Raw genomic sequence first — 17,788 nt, 5'->3', positions numbered from 1 at the left:
CTCCACAGAAAGAAAGAAACATATATTAGCTTACGAAATGGGTGCAAACTCCTTGAATGAAGGTTAACGGACAAGGATAAAAGGTCCCAATTGGGCCTAGAAATTAGTGGTCCATACTTTGAGGTCCGATTGGATGAACTGTAATGCTGATAGCTTTGAAGAACAGAAAAGGAAGGTCGACCAACATTATTCGGACGTTATTGCAGCAGGGGAAGTTTAAGAAATTGTTATATGGTATTATGTCAGATATCAACATTTATTCGGAAAATGTCATTTTAGATTAGATTAACCCGATCTATAAATTATAATGTAATCAAGATAAAAATAAAAAATAAATAAAATCGATTTACATTATATTTAAGAATGATTTTTGCCATATTTAAAGGTTTTCCTTTCATCGTGACACGTTTTGATAACTTCCTTGATTACGTAAAATAACATCTCCCCCTAATAATTCACAGGGAGGTCCTGAAATTATTTGCCATGGATTTCCTTAAAAGTCATCATCGCCACCACAGCTCGGCCACCAGTCACCGATCAATCTCCGACACCGATTCCCAACTCGATGAGTTCCACTCCCCTCTCCGCGCCGACTCACCTCTCCGCTCCGACGACTTCTCCTCATCCGCTTCTACAGCCATCGTCGCTGTTGACAAGCTACAAAACCCCTTCAGATCTCCGCTTTCCAACAGCCAAAAATCTTCTCATACCATCAATGTCTCGCCGCTTGCAAAATCTCAATCCCCTGCCATATCGTATAACCGGTCAGTGAAGGAGGATGTGTTGACCGGCGGAAATACTAAAGCAGGGCCTCGCGGTGTTGAAGATGGCGGAATACCTCCCGGTAATGGAGGAAATAAGAAAACAAGATTGCCGGTAATGTCGATTGTCAGGAAGTCAAGGAGCGAAGTGGCAATTGAAAGAGCAGCTTTAGGATGTAGAGTATGTGAAGTGATTTTAAGCTTGATTGCTTTTTCCGTGATGGCTTCCGATAAAACTCAAGGATGGAGTGGTGATTCCTTTGATCGATACAAAGAGTACAGGTATGATCTGATTTCAATTCCAAATTAGCTCGAATTGTAACCAATTGTTGGGTCAACGTTGAGTCAAACAGTTGATGATTTTTATTTCCTTATTCATAGTGATCTTTGAACTTCCTTCGTTTGATTGCATAGGTACTTGGTAGCAGTGAATGCTATCGCTTTCACATATGCAGCATTTGAAGCCATTGATATGACATGCCATTTAATCTACGAAAGACATATTGTCACATATCTTCTTCGTTTTCATTCCGAGTTCTTTATAGATCAGGTAAGTGCTATAAACCAATAAGTATTCATCCATTATAACTCATTGCAAAGTTAACTTTTCTAAAAAGTACTGATTTGGGACAGATATTGGCGTATCTGTTGATTTCATCATCATCTTCAGCAGCTACAAGGATCGATGACTGGGCATCAAATTGGGGGAAAGATGAGTTCACCAAGAAGGCTTCTGCATCTGTAGTGATGTCTATTTTGGCTTTTGTTTGTTTTGCGATTAGCTCTCTCATATCTGGTTATAATCTGTGTGATCAAAGCTATATTTGATCTCTGATAATGGAGGTTAAACAGATCAATTGTAAAGAGTTTGTAAATTGTACAGATTAATTAATAGAGGGATGAAGAGAACATTTTTTTTTCTTTTGAAGTTTGTAAACAATTCGGTTTATTGGGTCAAATAAAATCGACCACTATTTAACATTTTGTCTCTTTAATTCAGTATTTATGCTAGTTAATTTGATTAAAACTGTGTGTGGGTTTCAACCTAGCATTATAGATCATGATAATATGAACAACTTTGTTTTGGATGACTTATATATTGTCAATCAACTTAGACCATGCGGTGTGCACTTAGACCATGTGGTATGCAGTGTATCGCACACTAGGGTATAGTGCGGTGTGTGTTAAACACCGCATCGACCCCCAAACAAAAGTGTGGTATACATCTTGCGTGTTACAACTCTACCGCATGGGAAAAAAGGCACATCCCTCAAATGTAGTGTTTTATGCATAAAAATATATACTGTGGTGGATGTAATATGTGGCATGAAACTATTAGGTTTATTGGGTGAGAGGAAAATGACATGACATACCAAATATGTATTATGACATACCAAATATGTATTATAGTGATGATCGCATCCACCAGCCTTAATAATAAATCAAATAGTTTACTTCTAAACTCTGTCCACTAATAAATAAATATAGGATGTTATTATATGTACCCCTCACTCACATAAATTGTCATATCATGGGGATACACAAACACTATTACACTCATATTGGGGTATACAAAACATTTTGACGGGTACAAAATTTTCCAAAATATATTGTCACATACCTAACTCTTTCAACCAATAACGACACTATCATTTTATCGTTATTCCAAAAAAAATTCAATTTACATTAACTTTGAATATATATATATATATATATATATATATATATATATATATATATATATATATATATATATATATATATAAACTTGAAATAACTATCGTATTTATTATATTTTATATATTACAGTTTTAATGAGTAAATTAATTAAATTGTCTTTGTGTTTTGGGGGAATGAACCATGTTGCCCATAAAAACATAACGAAATTTATGTAATCATGATAAAAAAAGGCTTAATTTGAGTTTTTTCAAATAAAAAATAAGTCATAACCGAAGTCTATTAAATTCAGGTATTAGTTCGGGTTTGGATATATCGTATTACCGGAAATTTTTTTGCTAAAAACTATAAATAAAAAATATTCAGCATTTTATCTAAATTGTAAGGACGAATTGTGTAACTATCTTTTAATTAACAGAAATAAATAGTAGAAATGAATTCCGATTGGACTGTTAATATTGATTTGCATCATTGCATGTCCAATTTGTTTAATACTAACGTGATAGAGATATTGTATCTTCAATTGTTTTGGCTAGAATGAAATCTTAGTCAAACATTTTGTGGTCTTAGCTTGTCGGATTAATACAACATATGATTATTCATTAATATCGTTTGTGTGTGGTTGTTCAAAAAGTTGTTGATAATTATCATCAATATAAATTATTTTTTATTTTGATCGGATGATAAATTTGGTAAGTGAGCCTTGGCGATGTTATTATTAACTAATTAAATTATACTGATAACTTATATTAGTTAAATAAAAGGTTTAGGTCATTTTTGGTCACTTAACTTTTTGTTTTGAGCTCATTTGGTCACTTAACTATTTTTAAGTTTTAAAAGGTCATCAAACTTTTGACTTTGTGCTCATTTAGTCACTTAACTTTTGGTTTGGTCACATTTAGTCACTTAACTTTTAGATTTGTGCTCATTTAGTCACCTAACTTTTAAAATTATGCTCATTTAGTCACTAAACTTTTAAAAAAATTTAAAAGTTTAGTGACTAAATGAGCATAATTTTAAAGCCAAAAGTTTGATGACCTTTTAAAACATAAAAAGAGTTAAGTGACCAAATAAGCACAAAATCAAAAGTTAAGTGACCAAAAATGACCTAAGCCCTTAAATAAATATAATAAGGGAAGGTAGTTATGATAGAAAGTGAGCAAATAAGCAAAATGCATTACATCCTACCTCGATTATTGAATGCAAGCGAGGAGGAAACGAACAATCGCGACAACCGTAACAAACTCAACAACCTTCTTGCTAGTGGTGGTGGTTTCAATGGCGATGGACAGGGACATGTGAAGCTTAGTGACTGATGTTGATGATGGTATGTATTTTGTAAACAAGACTCTTGCAAATGTTATTGATCAGTCGTTGAAGGAGATTAAAACAATGATTGATCTTCAAAGAAATTCAAATCTTGAGAAACATACTAGCTTTGACAAGTGATGGAGCGATCAACAAATTGCAGAGTTTGATGTATTGGTCAAACGTCTGAAGTTAACGGTGGAGCTTTCTTCGTTGGTTAGTAAATCAAATCTTTGTGATGAGATTAAAACTTAATCTTGAAGATCGATTAGATCTTAAACAGGTAAATAAATATTAAACAGCAAGAACACGAAAACAAAGAACAAGTCAAGAATGAATCAAACGAGTCGAATGATTAAACTTAAACCCTCAGAAGAGCTCGATCAAGAACATCAACTGTAGAGGGTTGGAAGGTTTACAAGGAACGATAAAGAAAATCAAAGCTATCGTAATTCTCTATCTTGTAATCTAGATCGTTAACCTAATTATGCATGCAAGCATATACTTATATAATAAACCTAACAGACTCTCGGTTGGACAGGCCCAAACCGGAGTACAAAATAAATGGACTAACAGTCGAGCCCAATGACGCAATCTTCAAACGAATCTTTAACCCAACAATCTCCCCCTTTGCGTCAATTGGAGCGAGATCTTCACTTGTTACTTGGGCCAGCAACGGTGGCAGGTACTTTCTTCTTCACGGTATTAAACAGACGCGAGATAAGAGCCAGTATCGTCTGTCTAAACCTGATGTACCATTGGATCATATCGTTGAAGTATTTAACATCATCCGCTGCATTCTCTTTACACCTTCGGATGATCGACAACACGTGCTCTAGACAAGCAGTGGTGTAAAGATGTTTGTCAGCTAAAGCAAAGAGACATTTCTGTCCTTCTGCTCTAGTGAACATGACCGAATTGCGTCTCGGGTCGATCTTGCCCATTTTCATTTGATTGAGATCACTGGCCAATCCCACAGGAGCTATCTTCGGTTTCTTCTTGAAGACAGTGGCTACCTCCTGATCCATTAGGGCTACCTCCATGATGTAACAGACTAACATCCTTTTGAGATGGTCTATAATCGGACCATATTCAGCTTCATTCGTCAAGAGGATGTTATGCAAAACGATCCAATCATGAGGATTTAGGTTCGGTAGATCTGCCAGGGATATAAGATGTTTAGTTCTTGCAGACCCTCGAATCACCTTGAACCGAACATTGATGAATCTTCCTTCGGTATAAGGCTTCAATACCCGAACATTCACTATCTTCTGGGCGCTCCATGTTTGATACTGAGGACGAGCAGCCTTCAGATAGAATTCGATCAGCTCCCTATCAACCTCAGGGTTCAAATGAGGGACTTCAAAAATATTGGAGAAGGCGTGGAAGACAAACGCCTTTCGAGTCAACGACATGTCGAACTGCGAATCGAAAGAGTTATAGCAGTCGAAGGAGATCACTGGCTCGAGCCATAGGATGCTAGGAGTATCTATGGCCTCCTTAATCATTCGCTCCCGAGTCCAGGCAGGGAAGAGAGTCTTCCTGCTCTCAAGGAGATCGTGGACTTCTTTCTTCTTGCGTTCGGCTTCTTCAGCCTCTCGCGCCACACGATTGATATCATCATCAACATTGCGACTGTTTTTACGTTTCAACATGTCCGCAATGGTTTCTTTATCTTCATCTTCATCTTCTTCCTCAGCTATGTTCTTCCCTTTATCCTTCACACCCGAACCCGAAGTTTGACCAGTCGGAGGTGGTTCGGTTGTGTGAGTAGCTTTGGAGGAAGGAGGTGGTTTCGATCCGAAGTTCTTCCCTTCTCCCCCTTGTTTTGGATTGGACACGAAACTAGGTAAGCCTTCGATTTTGCTGAGAAGGTCCATGGCGGGAGAAAGTTTTTCAGCAAGGGTTCGCCTCACCGAATGATTGAGAATCGGATCGTGTGCTTCTAGGATGTTAGATAGGGCAGCATGTACATCCGAAACACATGTTTTTATGACCTCCCGTTCGGATCGAAGAGCTTCAAGCTGTTGCTGTGAGTTCGAAAGCTGAGTGCTCTTGACCTTGAGGGCGGTGGTTTTGCTTGCCAGAACGTCCATTAATGAGTTTTCAGCTGCGAGATCCTCTTGAAGCTTAGCGAGGCGCTCATCAATGGAGGCACGAAGGGCCGAGTTGTCATCGCTAATGGATTGGCGAAGGTTAGCGAATGACTGTAACTCCGTTGAGACGAACTTTGCCAATTGCTAAACGATTGGTTCCAAAGTTGTCTTGGTGGCATTAGCGCTCTCCTGTAAGGACTTCAACAGGGAAGAGGCGTCTGAGAATAGTTTATCGACTTTTGCGGTCGCCGCCTCACAGGCTTTTGTGGAGGCGTCTATGGCGGCTGTGGCTAAAGCTACCGAATCATGCTGAGCCCTGGAGAAGGCATCAACAATCTTCTGAAGTGCGGCTTCAGATAGAGAGGACTGAGAGTTGGTGGATGACGCAAGAAGTAAGTCAACCTTCTCGTTTAGCTCCTTTAGATGCTTCTTTGTTACTGGAGCATCGTCCTCATCGTCAATTTGAACCTGAAACGGACTAAAGTAGACCGAATCGAAGGTCATGTTTTCACCGCCAAGAAATGGGTTATCTCCATCAGAGGCATGATCTGGAGATGGTGGGGGTGGTGAAGCTGGGGGTGTGGTGGTTTTTGTAGGTTCAGGTTGAGTGTTGGTTGGGGTAGTTTCGGGTGGTGGTTGCGTGTGGGTAGGTTCGGTTGTATGCTGGGTGTCGGTTTGAGGTGGTTCGGTTACAAGTGGGGTTTCGGTTACAGGTGGTGTTTCGGTTACAGGTGTGAAAATGGGTGGTGGTATAGGGAAAGATGTTGGAGGAATAGTGGTAGTGGGGGTTATAGTGGGAATGGAAGTAGGGATTGTTTGAGTGGGTGAAGGAATGGGTGAATTATGGATTTCCATGTCTGGGGTAGGAGATCGGGGTGGGGTGTTGCCTCTTGGAGGGGTTTCGCCTCGTTGAGAGCCGTCCGAATCCGAACTCTCGCCTTCTGAGTCACTCGAAGAGGAAGGGATGAGAAGCTTTCGCTTCGGTTGAGTCTTCCTTCTCTTCGGCTGCGGGGATGTTGCAGGTTTGGTTGGTTTCCTCTTCCTGGGAGAAGGACCTTTAGCCGCTTTGGTCACTTGCTTCCCTTTATCCGCCTTTTTACCCCTATGAACAGGTTTGTCAGCATCATGGATGGACCTGAGCATTTCCTGTGTGAGTTCCCTCGGTCCTGACTGTTTGAACTCCTTAATCGTCCTGATGATCCTGCTGTCAGAAGGAACATCGCCGTACATTTTCTCCGGAATAGAGCCAATGAAAGAAAACTTGGATGCATCGGAGACGATGATCTTCGTGGTATTAAAAGTACCAACCGAAGACATCGATGCACCAGCAGTAGTGGGAACGTCGAACTTATCCATTGCCCACTTTGTGATGAGAGTCCAGAACCAGGCATACGACACCTCAGAATGTCGTGAAGAGGAAGAGAGGCTTTGGATGAGTTGTTGCCAGAGAACAAACCCATAGTCAAGATTGACTCCGTTGTAGACGCCATACATAATCGACAAGAACAGTCGACTAGAACCATCGGATCCTGAGCTCCGTTCAGATAAGCCCTTGAAGAGGACTGTGAACATGCCGTTCCACTGCGGCGGCAAGCAGGATTTCTTGAACTTTGCGACGGAGGTGAGCGCCTCCGTATACCCCATATTGTAAAACATATTGTAAAGATGGCCCACCGGAATCGTCTCCGGATTGATTCTTGAAGGGTCAGCAGCAAACCCTAGCAGTATACCAAATCGTTGCCTTGAAATCGAGGTCTTGTGATCAGACACCTCGAAGAACACCCTGTCGACTGCTTTATCGTAATGAGCAGTCGCATACACCTGCGATAGGAGCACCATGGGCACAGACTTAACCCGAGATAGTGCAGGAGCTATTTGTGAGTACTTCAGGCACTCAATGATCGGAAACATGTAAGAATCATACGCCTGAGGTGTTAGGTCAATCACCAAGCACTGTTGAGGACGAATGGGAAGGATGTGTGAGGTGGCATGGACGGATGATGATTTTGCCATTGTTAAAGGTAGGAAGAAGAAGATGAACAGGAAAGCTTTAGGGAAATTTTTGCTCTCTTGGAAATCCGGATGCAGTAAAGAGGTAAATGGGAATGGAGACTGCCTTTTATAGTGATTGTAAGGAGAGAGAAAAATTTGTTCAAATCTTCTATGGAAATACGAAAAGGTTTCCCGGAATGACAGATGCGTGACAGTTAAGGCATGCGATGATCACGTAGGAGAGAGAGTGTCAGATTCCTAGGAACACGCTGCCCAACAAGCGCCGTTTCAGAACAAACCGTTTCAAATCCTCACGCGCCTTTAAGTGCCAGAGAGGAATCGCTTGAAATTCGCACACGCGTCCATTATGTCAGTAAAAGAGTGGGCGTTTCAAATTCACATGCGCCCTTTTTTACCACCGGTTGAAATTCAATCCTTTTGTTTCCCGCCTGAGTCAGCAACCCTTCGTCTTATCTTTTGAATCGCATCTTTTGAATAAATTGCCCACGTGGATGATTGTTGATCACGTCTTAATAATTAACCACCAGTGCAATAAATCAGCCTGAAATTATTAGAACCAGATTTTTGGAAAATCAAGGATTTTTGTGCTAAGAGTGTAAAAACAAAAGAAATAAAGCAACTCTTTGTAGGAATAAATGTGATGTCAATAATGACACGAAACAAATGACCCCGGGCACGAATCTCTTCCTTCAAGGTCAAGAGAGACCTTAAAGTGTTAATGTGGATTCCCATTGAATTACGATCAAACACTTATTAATAAATGTTGACAGGCTTCTTTTAATTAGGCTACTTCAGGGTGGCTTTCGCTTTGATGCAACAATTCTAATCTTGAAATAAGAAAGAAAGTGATCAAAGTACTTGTGAGACCGGTGTAGTCTGTTGAACAAGTAGGTAGGAATTAATTTGAAATTGGCTTGGAAGATAGAAAATCTCAAAAAAAATTAAAAACTGGATCCCAAGGGAAGAAATGTTATGGTGTTTAACAATTTCATAGGAATCACACAAAATAAAATTTGAGATTTCATGAGGGTACATCCGTCAATTCTTTGGTGAAAACTTGAGCAAATTAATTGTTCACCGTCAATTCAAATTTGGTGTTGAATTTTGGGTTTTACTCAGCTCGTAGTAGCACGAAACTAAGATCATAAACATAGTTGTTGTGTAACCATAAACCTCAGTGGTAATTTCTGAGAGTCTCAAGGGTTACGTTGATGAAACGAATGTAATGGAGAAATGTAATGGAGATGGTGTAAGAAAATAAAGTACCTCAGCTGCAAAAAGAAGGACCAAGCAGAAAACTCTTAACTCATGTGAGAAGAGAGTGAGGTAGCTCACGATTAGAATAAATGTGGTAGCCTTATTGGGAAGACAAGGTTTGTTTATACCAGGTCATGAAGGCTATTATTCAAAATCTTATGAGGCTTGGGACACATACAACAGCATGCTTCTAGGGACACTTAAGTAATCCAACAATTATATCCCCATAAACGAACGAGCACAAATAAAATTAAAAGAGAAAAATATTTTTGGAGTTTTTGAAATAGATAATAAAAAAAATAAAAAGAAAAAAAAATTAAAAGATAAAAAGTAAGCAAAGAAAATAAGACTAGGAAAGAGTAAAAAAAAACTTTGGAAAACTTTGAAAAACTGAACCCGAACGTTCGGTTGGTTTCGGTTGGGAAAAATTTGAAAAACCGAACCCGAGCGTTCGGTTGGTTTCGGTTCAAGAAAATTTTGAAAAACCGAACCCGAGCGTTCGGTTGGTTTCAGTTCAAGAAAATTTTGAAAAACCGAACCCGAGCGTTCGGTTGGTTTCGGTTCAAGAAAATTTTGAAAAACCGAACCCGAGCGTTCGGTTGGTTTCGGTTCAAGAAAATTTTGAGAAACCGAACCCGAACCGGTGGTGACTGATCCGGGGGTGACTGATCCGGGGGGAAGTGATTTGAGCCAGTCTTTTGCAGCACCTTTGAATGTCACCGGGAGCATACGAAGTAGCTGAGTCTCGCGGGGCACATTTGGAACATTAAAGTAATCAGCTACATCATTGACTTCATCCAAGTGTTTGTAGGCGTCTTCATGGTCTTTTCCATAAAAGGGTATTTCTTTAAGTAAAGCTAGGATATGACCCTTTAGCTCGAAAGTAGCAGTCGCGGGAATTGCGGGTTGCACAAGTCCCGGGCCAGTATCGTCTCGCATCCTCTTCTTCCATTCTCCCATGGGGATTTCATCAATGTTAGCCATTGTGACAGCTAACTCTTCCTCGGATTCGGTTTCGTGCTCGTATGTCGGGTCCTCTTCTTCTTCGGTCTCGTAATCGATATCTTCCTTAGCCGGTTCGTCGATTACTAGGGAAGCGCTGGATGCTCCTGATTTGCTGCTCTTCTTTTTCCCAAAAACAGTCTTCAAATTGGACAAGGGTGATTTCTTTGGTGTACTTGAACTCTCCACGTCCTTTCCCGTGTTTCTTTTCAATGCGGTTTCGGGATCTTCAAATGGAGTTACCAGCGGGGTGTTTGATCCTCTGGTGATGAAAGTCCTGCAAGAAACAGAATAAGAGCGTAAAAAGAACAAAAAAATTGTACTAAAAAAAATTCGAAATTTTAACTGCTGATTACGCTGCTACTCACCGAGTAGGTGCGACTACACTCGGCGAGTACCAGTGTATTTTTGAAAAAAATTAGAAACTTACTATTAAAACTTAAACAGAGACTAAGACCTAATTACTGACTACTAAACTGCAATAAAGTAACTTTATGCAAGTAAACTCACACAAAGGGTCGAAAAAATTAGGAATTAGATTAATTAATTAGAACCGTTCCCCGGCAACGGCGCCAAAAACTTGTTGTGTGTAAAATGCACTTGTTTTATCCCTACTTTAATTAATAAATTAAACACACAAAGGCAGTGAACCTGTCTTTTAGTGGTATAGATTAGTAAGTAAGGTGTCGAACTCAGGGAACGGAGAATTAAACTAATAACTAATTTTAACTAAACAACTAATAAAAGTAAAAGGGTTTTCTTCTAGTTTTGCAAGACTAGAAACTTAGGCACACTAAATTAACTAAATAACTAAAGCAACAACTATTCACCAAGTTTGATAAAGATGTTTCTATTTAGGTTCAACCAATTCACTCCTATGGTTATTTGTATTTATGATAGATTAATTGTTATTGGTTACCAATTAAAATGGTTAGGTTCATGTTCATTACTCCTAACCCTTAGACAATTAACTAATTTAAGCGGTGATCAAGTGTTTAAACTAATTAATTCCCTAGATTAATGATTTGGATTAAATAAGATTTGTAATGGTCAATTAAGTTATTAATTCAATTAACCTCTTGTTGATGGTTTCTCAAGCAAGCTCACACATTAATCTTCCTATTGTCTTATTAATCTTAGTTTCATAATCATTACTTCTAAGCATGTGGTTTAGTATTTACATAGATATATGAGGTTAACAACTAAGAGATGTTCATGCAGCCTAATTGTCTTCCAATTAACAGAAAATAGTAATGATTAATGCATAAGGTTCTTTAACAGACTTAATTTAATGAATCACCAATAAACAATTAATCAAAGTTAAGGATTTAAACCATAGGAGTTCCTTGGTATTCCCCAAACAGAAACAAAAACGAAATTAGTTCATAGTTGCAGTAAAAACAAACATAGAAACAAATTCAACTAGATTAGACATCATCAAATCCTAAGCTTAAGTGGAATGATTAACCTAGTTGCTTCAAATCTTCAAAAGGTTGAAAATTAGGGTTCCTCAACGTCTTCTGGTGCTCTTAATCGCAGAAGGATCTTCAAAAATCGACAAAGGTGTGTTCTCCTCGGATAAAGGTTCGATTTTTATAGATATCTCAAAACAGGGGGTACTCGGCGAGTAGCAGACCCAACTCGCCGAGTAGTCGCGTTGTTATCCGTCTAAGATCAGGAAACGTGGTGATCTTCTGGAATATTCAATTGGACTCGTCGAGTAGTCGCGTGTACTCGCCGAGTAGGTATCATTTTGTTCCTCAATCTTCACTCTTTGGTCTTTAATTGTTTTCCCTTGCTCCCTTTTACTCCCAAGCATATCTTTTGGACTGAAAACAAAATTTAAACAATATTAAGTACCTTTTGTCCATATTATTCACATAACTAGTTAAAAATGAATAAAAATATATACTAAATAATTAACTAATTATGCACATATCAGACTCAAACAAGCTCCAAGAGCCTGGTATGAAACGCTAACTAAATTCTTAAAGATGTCCAAATTCAAACAAGGTTCGGTTGACCCAACCTTCTTTTGTAAAAAGGAAGGTAACCACCTTATGATCGTTCAAATTTATGTCGATGATATCATCTTTGGCTCAACGAATCCTAGCCTAACAGCTGAATTCAGAAAGCTGATGGAGACTAAATTTGAAATGAGTTCAATGGGTCCTATTAGCTTTTTTCCTTGGTTTAAATATTAGACAGGGACCCGAAGGCATCTTTATCAATCAGGAAGCTTACACGAAGACTCTCTTAGCAAAGTTTGGCATGATGGGAGATTCCAAAGTCAAAGTCCCAATGGCATTCGGCACCAAGCTCACCCCATCCCTGGACAAACCAGCTGTTGATATTACGCTCTATCGTCAAATGATAGGCTCTCTGATGTATCTTACTGCTAGCAGGCCTGACATCATGTTTTCTGTGTGTTACTGTGCTAGATTTCAGGCAAACCCACGCGAACCTCACATGCTTGCAGTGAAGAATATTCTAAAATATCTCAAGCGAACCGCTTTCTTAGGTCTATGGTATCCCTCTAACTCAGACTTCTTCGTTCAAGCCTATTCTGATGCAGACCTTGGAGGATGTGGACTCGACAGAAAAAGCACCACTGGTGGCTGCCAATTCCTTGACGGGAAGCTGGTTAGCTGGCAATTGAAGAAACAAACGTGCGTGTCTTTGTCTACTGTCGAAGCTGAATACATAGCAGCTGCCTCCTGCACCTCTCAAGTGATTTGGATCCAGAGTCAACTTCGAGACTATGGACTCAATATGAAGAAGATCCCTCTATATTGTGACTCTGAAAGTGCAATTAGGATCTGTCATAACCCAGTGCAACACTCCAAAACCAAACACATAGCACTGAGGTATCACTTCATCAAAGATCATGTGGAAGATGGAAATGTCGAAGTTCACTTCGTAAGAACCACTGATCAACTGGCTGACGTCTTCACCAAAGCTCTTCCAGAAGCATCATTCAATAAAATTTTGCAAGGGCTAGGTATGATGGAATCAGAGTCAGTTCCTCACACTACCTCTCGATCTCAAACGTAAGAAGCGAATCCAACCGAACGTTCGGGTTCGGCTGAATCATCTGACTCGCTCATCACTTCAAAGGTAGTTTCCTTGGTTGTAAATTTCATGTACAAAGTTGTTTATCTTATTGTCAAAAGTATTTTCTTATTGCAAGCCTAAATTCCTTGGTTCTCTAAAAATTTTCTAAACCGAAACCTACCGAAGGTTCGGGTTCGGTTTTTCAAAATTTTCCAAAACCGAAACCAACCGAACGCTCGGGTTCGGTTTTTCAAAATTTTCCAAAACCGAAACCAACCGAACGCTCGGGTTCGGTTTCTCAAAATTTTCCAAAACCGAAACCAACCGAACGCTCGGGTTCGGTTTCTCAAAATTTTCCAAAACCGAAACCAACCGAACGCTCTGGTTCGGTTTTTTAAAATTTTTCAAAACCGAAACCAACCGAACGCTCGGGTTCGGTTTTTCAAAATTTTTCAAAACCGAAACCAACCGAACGCTCGGGTTCGGTTTTTCAAAATTTTCCAAAACCGAAACCAACCGAACGTTCGGGTTCGGTTTCTCAAAATTTTCCAAAACCGAAACCAACCGAACGCTCGGGTTCGGTTTTTCAAAATTTTTCAAAACCGAAACCAACCGAACACTCGGGTTCGGTTTTTCAAAATTTTTCTCAACCGAAACCAACCGAACGTTTGGGTTCGGTTACAAAATTTTTCCAAAGTTTTTTTTTTCTTTCTACGTCTTATTTTTTTTCTTCTTTCTTGTTTTTTTTTTATTTTTATATATCAAAAACTCCAAAAAAGAATATATATATATATATATATATATATATATATATATATATATATATATATATATTTGTGTGTTCGTTCGTTTATGGGGATATAATTGTTGGACTAGTTAAGTGTCCCTAGAAGCATGCTGCTATATGTGTCCCAAGCCTCATAGGATTCTGAATAATAGCCTTAATGACTTGGTATAAACAAACCTTATCTTCCCAATTAGGCTATCACATTTATTCTAATCGTGAGCTACCTCACTCTCTTCTCACATGAGATAAGAGTTTTCTGCTTGGTCCTTGTTTTCGCAGCAGAGGTACTTTAATTTCTTACACCATCTCCATTATATTTCTCCATTACATTCGTTTCATCAACGTAACCCTTGAGACTCTCAGAAATTACCACTGAGGTTTATGGTTCCACAATAACTGTGTTTATGATCTAAGTTTCGTGCCACTACGAGCTGAGTGAAACCCAAAATTCAACACCAAATCTGAATTGACGGTGAACAATTAATTTGCTCAAGTTTTCACCAAAGAATTGACGGATGTATCTTGATGAAATCTCAAATTTTTATTTTGTGTGATTCCTATGAAATTGTTAAACACCATAACATTTCTTCCCTTGGGATCCAGTTTTAATTTTTTTTTGTTGAGATTTTATATTTTCCTAGCCACTTTAAAATTAATCACTACCTACTTGTTCAACAGACTACACCGGTCTCACAAGTACTTTGTTCACTTTCTATCTTATTTCAAGATTATAACTGTTGAATCAAAGATAAAGCCGCCCTAAGGAGCCTAATTAAAAAAAAAAAAAAAAAAAACCTTTCAACACTTATTAATAAGTGTTTGATCGTTATTCAACGGGAAACCACACTAACACTTTAAGGTCTCTCTTGACTTTGAAGGAAGAGATTCGTGCCCGGGATCATTTGTTTCGTGTCCTTATTGACATCACATTTATTCCTAAAAAGAGTTGCTTTATTTCTTTTTTTTTTACACTGTTAGCACAAAAATCTTTGATTTTCCAAAATTCTGGTACTAATAATTACAGGCTGTTTTATTGCATCGGTGGTTAATTATAAAGATGTGGTCAAAAATCATCCACGTGGGAGTATTATTCAAAAGATGCCATTTTAGAGATAAGATGAAGGGTTGCTGATTCAGGCGGGAGTCTAACGGATTAAAATTCAAACGGCGGTAAAAAAGGGACGCATGCAAATTTGAAACGCCCATTCTTTAACTGACGTAGTGGACGCGTGTGCAAATATGAAGCGGTTTCTCTCTGGCACAAAAGGCGCGTGTGGATTTGAAACGGTTTCTTCAGAAACGGCGCTTGTTGGGCGGCGTGTTACAAGGAATCTAACACTCTCTCTCATGCGTGATCATCGCAAACCTTAACTGTCACGCATCTGTCATTCTGGGAAAACCTTTTCGTATTTCCATAGAAGATTTGAACAGATTTTTCTCTCTCCTAACACCCACTATAAAAGGCAGTCTCCTCTCCCATTTACCTCTTTACTGCATCCGAATTCCTAAGAGAGCAAAAATTTCCTAAAGCCCTTACTGTTCATCTTCTTCTTCCTAACTTCAACAATGGCAGATTCATCATCTGTCCATGCAACCTCACACATCCTTCCCATTCGCCCTCAACAGTGTTTGGTGATTGACTTAAACCCTCAGTCGTACGACTCCTACATGTTTCCGATCATCGAGTGCCTGAAGTACTCGCCAATCGCTCCTGCACTTTCTAGGGTTGAATCTGTGCCCATGGAGCTCCTATCGCAGGTGTATGCGACTGCACATTACGATAAAGCAGTCGATAGGGTTTTCTTCGAGGTTTCTGATCACAAGACCTCGATTTCAAAGCAACGATTTGGTGCATTGCTAGGGTTTGCTACTGACCCTTCAAGGATTAATCCGAAGACGATTCCGATTGGGCATCTCTACAATATGTTTTACAATATGGGGTACACGGAGGCGCTCACCTCCGTCGCGAAGTTTAAAAAATCATGCTTGTCGCCACAGTGGAACGACATGTTCACTGTCCTCTTCAAGGGTTTATCTGAACGGAGCTCAGGATCAGACGGCTCCAGTCGACTCTTCTTGTCGATCATGTACGACGTCTACAACGGCGTCAACCTTGACTATGGGTTGGTTCTCTGGCAACAACTCATCCAGAGCCTCTCTTCTTCTTCACGACATTCTGAGGTGTCGTATGCATGGTTTTGGACTCTCATCACCAAGTGGGCGATGGATAAGTTCGATGTCCCCACTGTTGCCGGTGCATCGATGTCTTCGATCGGTACTTTTCATACCACGAAGATTATCGTCTCAGATGCATCGAAGTTCTCTTTCATTGGCTCTATTCCGAAGACCATGTACGGCGATGTTCCATCTGACAGCAGGATCATCCGGACTATTAAGGAGTTCAAGCAGTCTGGACCGAGAGAACTCACACAGGAGATGCTCAAGTCCATCCATGATGCTGATAAGCCTGTTCATAGAGGGAAAAAGGCAGATAAAGGGAAGCAAGTGACCAAAGGGGCTAAAGGTCCTTCTCCCAGGAAGAGGAAACCAACCAGCACAGTCCCCGCAGCCGAACAGGCGCAAGACTCAACCGAAGCGAAAGCTTATAATCGCTTCCTCTTCGAGTGAATCAGAAGGTGAAAGTTCGGATTCGGACGACTCTCAAAGAGGCGAAACCCCTCCAAGAGGCAACACCCCACCCCGATCACCTACCCCAGACATGGAAATCCATATCTCACCAATTCCCTCTCCTACTCAAACAATCCCTACTTCCATTCCCACCATAAACCCCTCTACCACCATTCCTCAAACCTCTTTCCCTATACCACCACCCATTTTCACCGATACAACAACAACAACAACCACTGCAAAGGTTACAACCAACGTATCTGATATGGGGGTTCATACCAATGCAACCGAACCACCACCTGTAACCGAACCCCTTCATACAACCGAAACACAACCACCACCCGAACCTACCCACACTCAACAACCACCCGAAACTACACCCACTCACACTCAACCTGAACCCACTCATACCACAACACCCCTAGCTTCTCCACCCCCAACATCTCCAGGTCATGCCTCTGATGGAGATAACCCTTTCCTTGGAAGGGAAAATATGACCTTCGATTCGGTCTACTTTAGTCCGTTTCAGGTCCAAAGCGACGACGACGAGGACACTCCAGTTACAAAGAAGCACCTAAAGGAGCTGCATGAGAAGTTTGATCTGCTTATTGCCTCATCTTCCAACTCTCAATCCTCTCTCTCTCTCTCTGAAGACGCTCTTCAGAATATTGTTGATGCCTTCTCAAGGGCTCAACATGATTCCGCCGCTTCTGCCACTGCAGCAATTGACGCCTCAACGAAAGCTTGTGAGGCGGCGACCGAAAAAGTCGATAAACTATTCTCGGATGCCTCTGCCTTGTTACAATCTCTACAGGAGAGTACCGCTGCAACCAAGACAACGCTGGAACTGATTGTTCAACAATTGGCCACGTTCATCTCAACAGAGTCGAAGTCGTACGCTACCCTTCGCCAATCAATCAGTGACGACAACTCTGCCCTTCGGACATCTATCGACGAGCGCCTCTCTAAACTCCAGGAGGATCTTGCTTATGATAACTCATTGATGGATGCTCTCGCAAGGAAGACTACTGCCCTCAAGGTCAAGAGTGCTCAACTTTCAAGTTCTCAACAACAACTTGACGCTGATCCGAACGGGAAGTGATAAGGACGTGTGTTTCGGATGTACACTCTGCAATATCTAACATCTTGGAAGCGCACGATCTCATTCTGAACCACACTGTGAGGCGAACCCTTGCAGAAAAACT

The 17,788-nt window shown here is 40.2% G+C and overlaps 1 protein-coding gene across 2 annotated transcripts; it reads left to right on the top strand.

The window, feature by feature from the left end:
- Nucleotides 1-396: 396 nt before the first annotated feature.
- LOC145052332 (CASP-like protein 4A3) lies at nt 397-1,742 on the top strand. 2 transcript variants are annotated; one of them, XM_079000139.1, is made up of 3 exons: nt 397-1,043; nt 1,176-1,311; nt 1,432-1,742. In XM_079000139.1, the coding sequence occupies exons 1-3, from the start codon at nt 484-486 to the stop codon at nt 1,504-1,506; spliced, it is 771 nt and encodes a 256-aa protein (XP_078856265.1). In that variant the 5' UTR covers nt 397-483; the 3' UTR covers nt 1,507-1,742. The 2 variants fall into 2 exon arrangements, with proteins under 2 accessions (XP_078856265.1, XP_078856263.1); XM_079000137.1 differs by having other exon boundaries at nt 399-1,043; nt 1,395-1,742.
- Nucleotides 1,743-17,788: the final 16,046 nt, after the last annotated feature.

This window comes from Lactuca serriola, chromosome 5, assembly GCF_051521515.1.
Source record: "Lactuca serriola cultivar US96UC23 chromosome 5, Lser_US96UC23_V15, whole genome shotgun sequence".
In the NCBI taxonomy this organism is placed as follows: Eukaryota; Viridiplantae; Streptophyta; class Magnoliopsida; order Asterales; family Asteraceae; genus Lactuca; species Lactuca serriola.
This window is presented reverse-complemented; position numbering and strand designations above follow the sequence as displayed.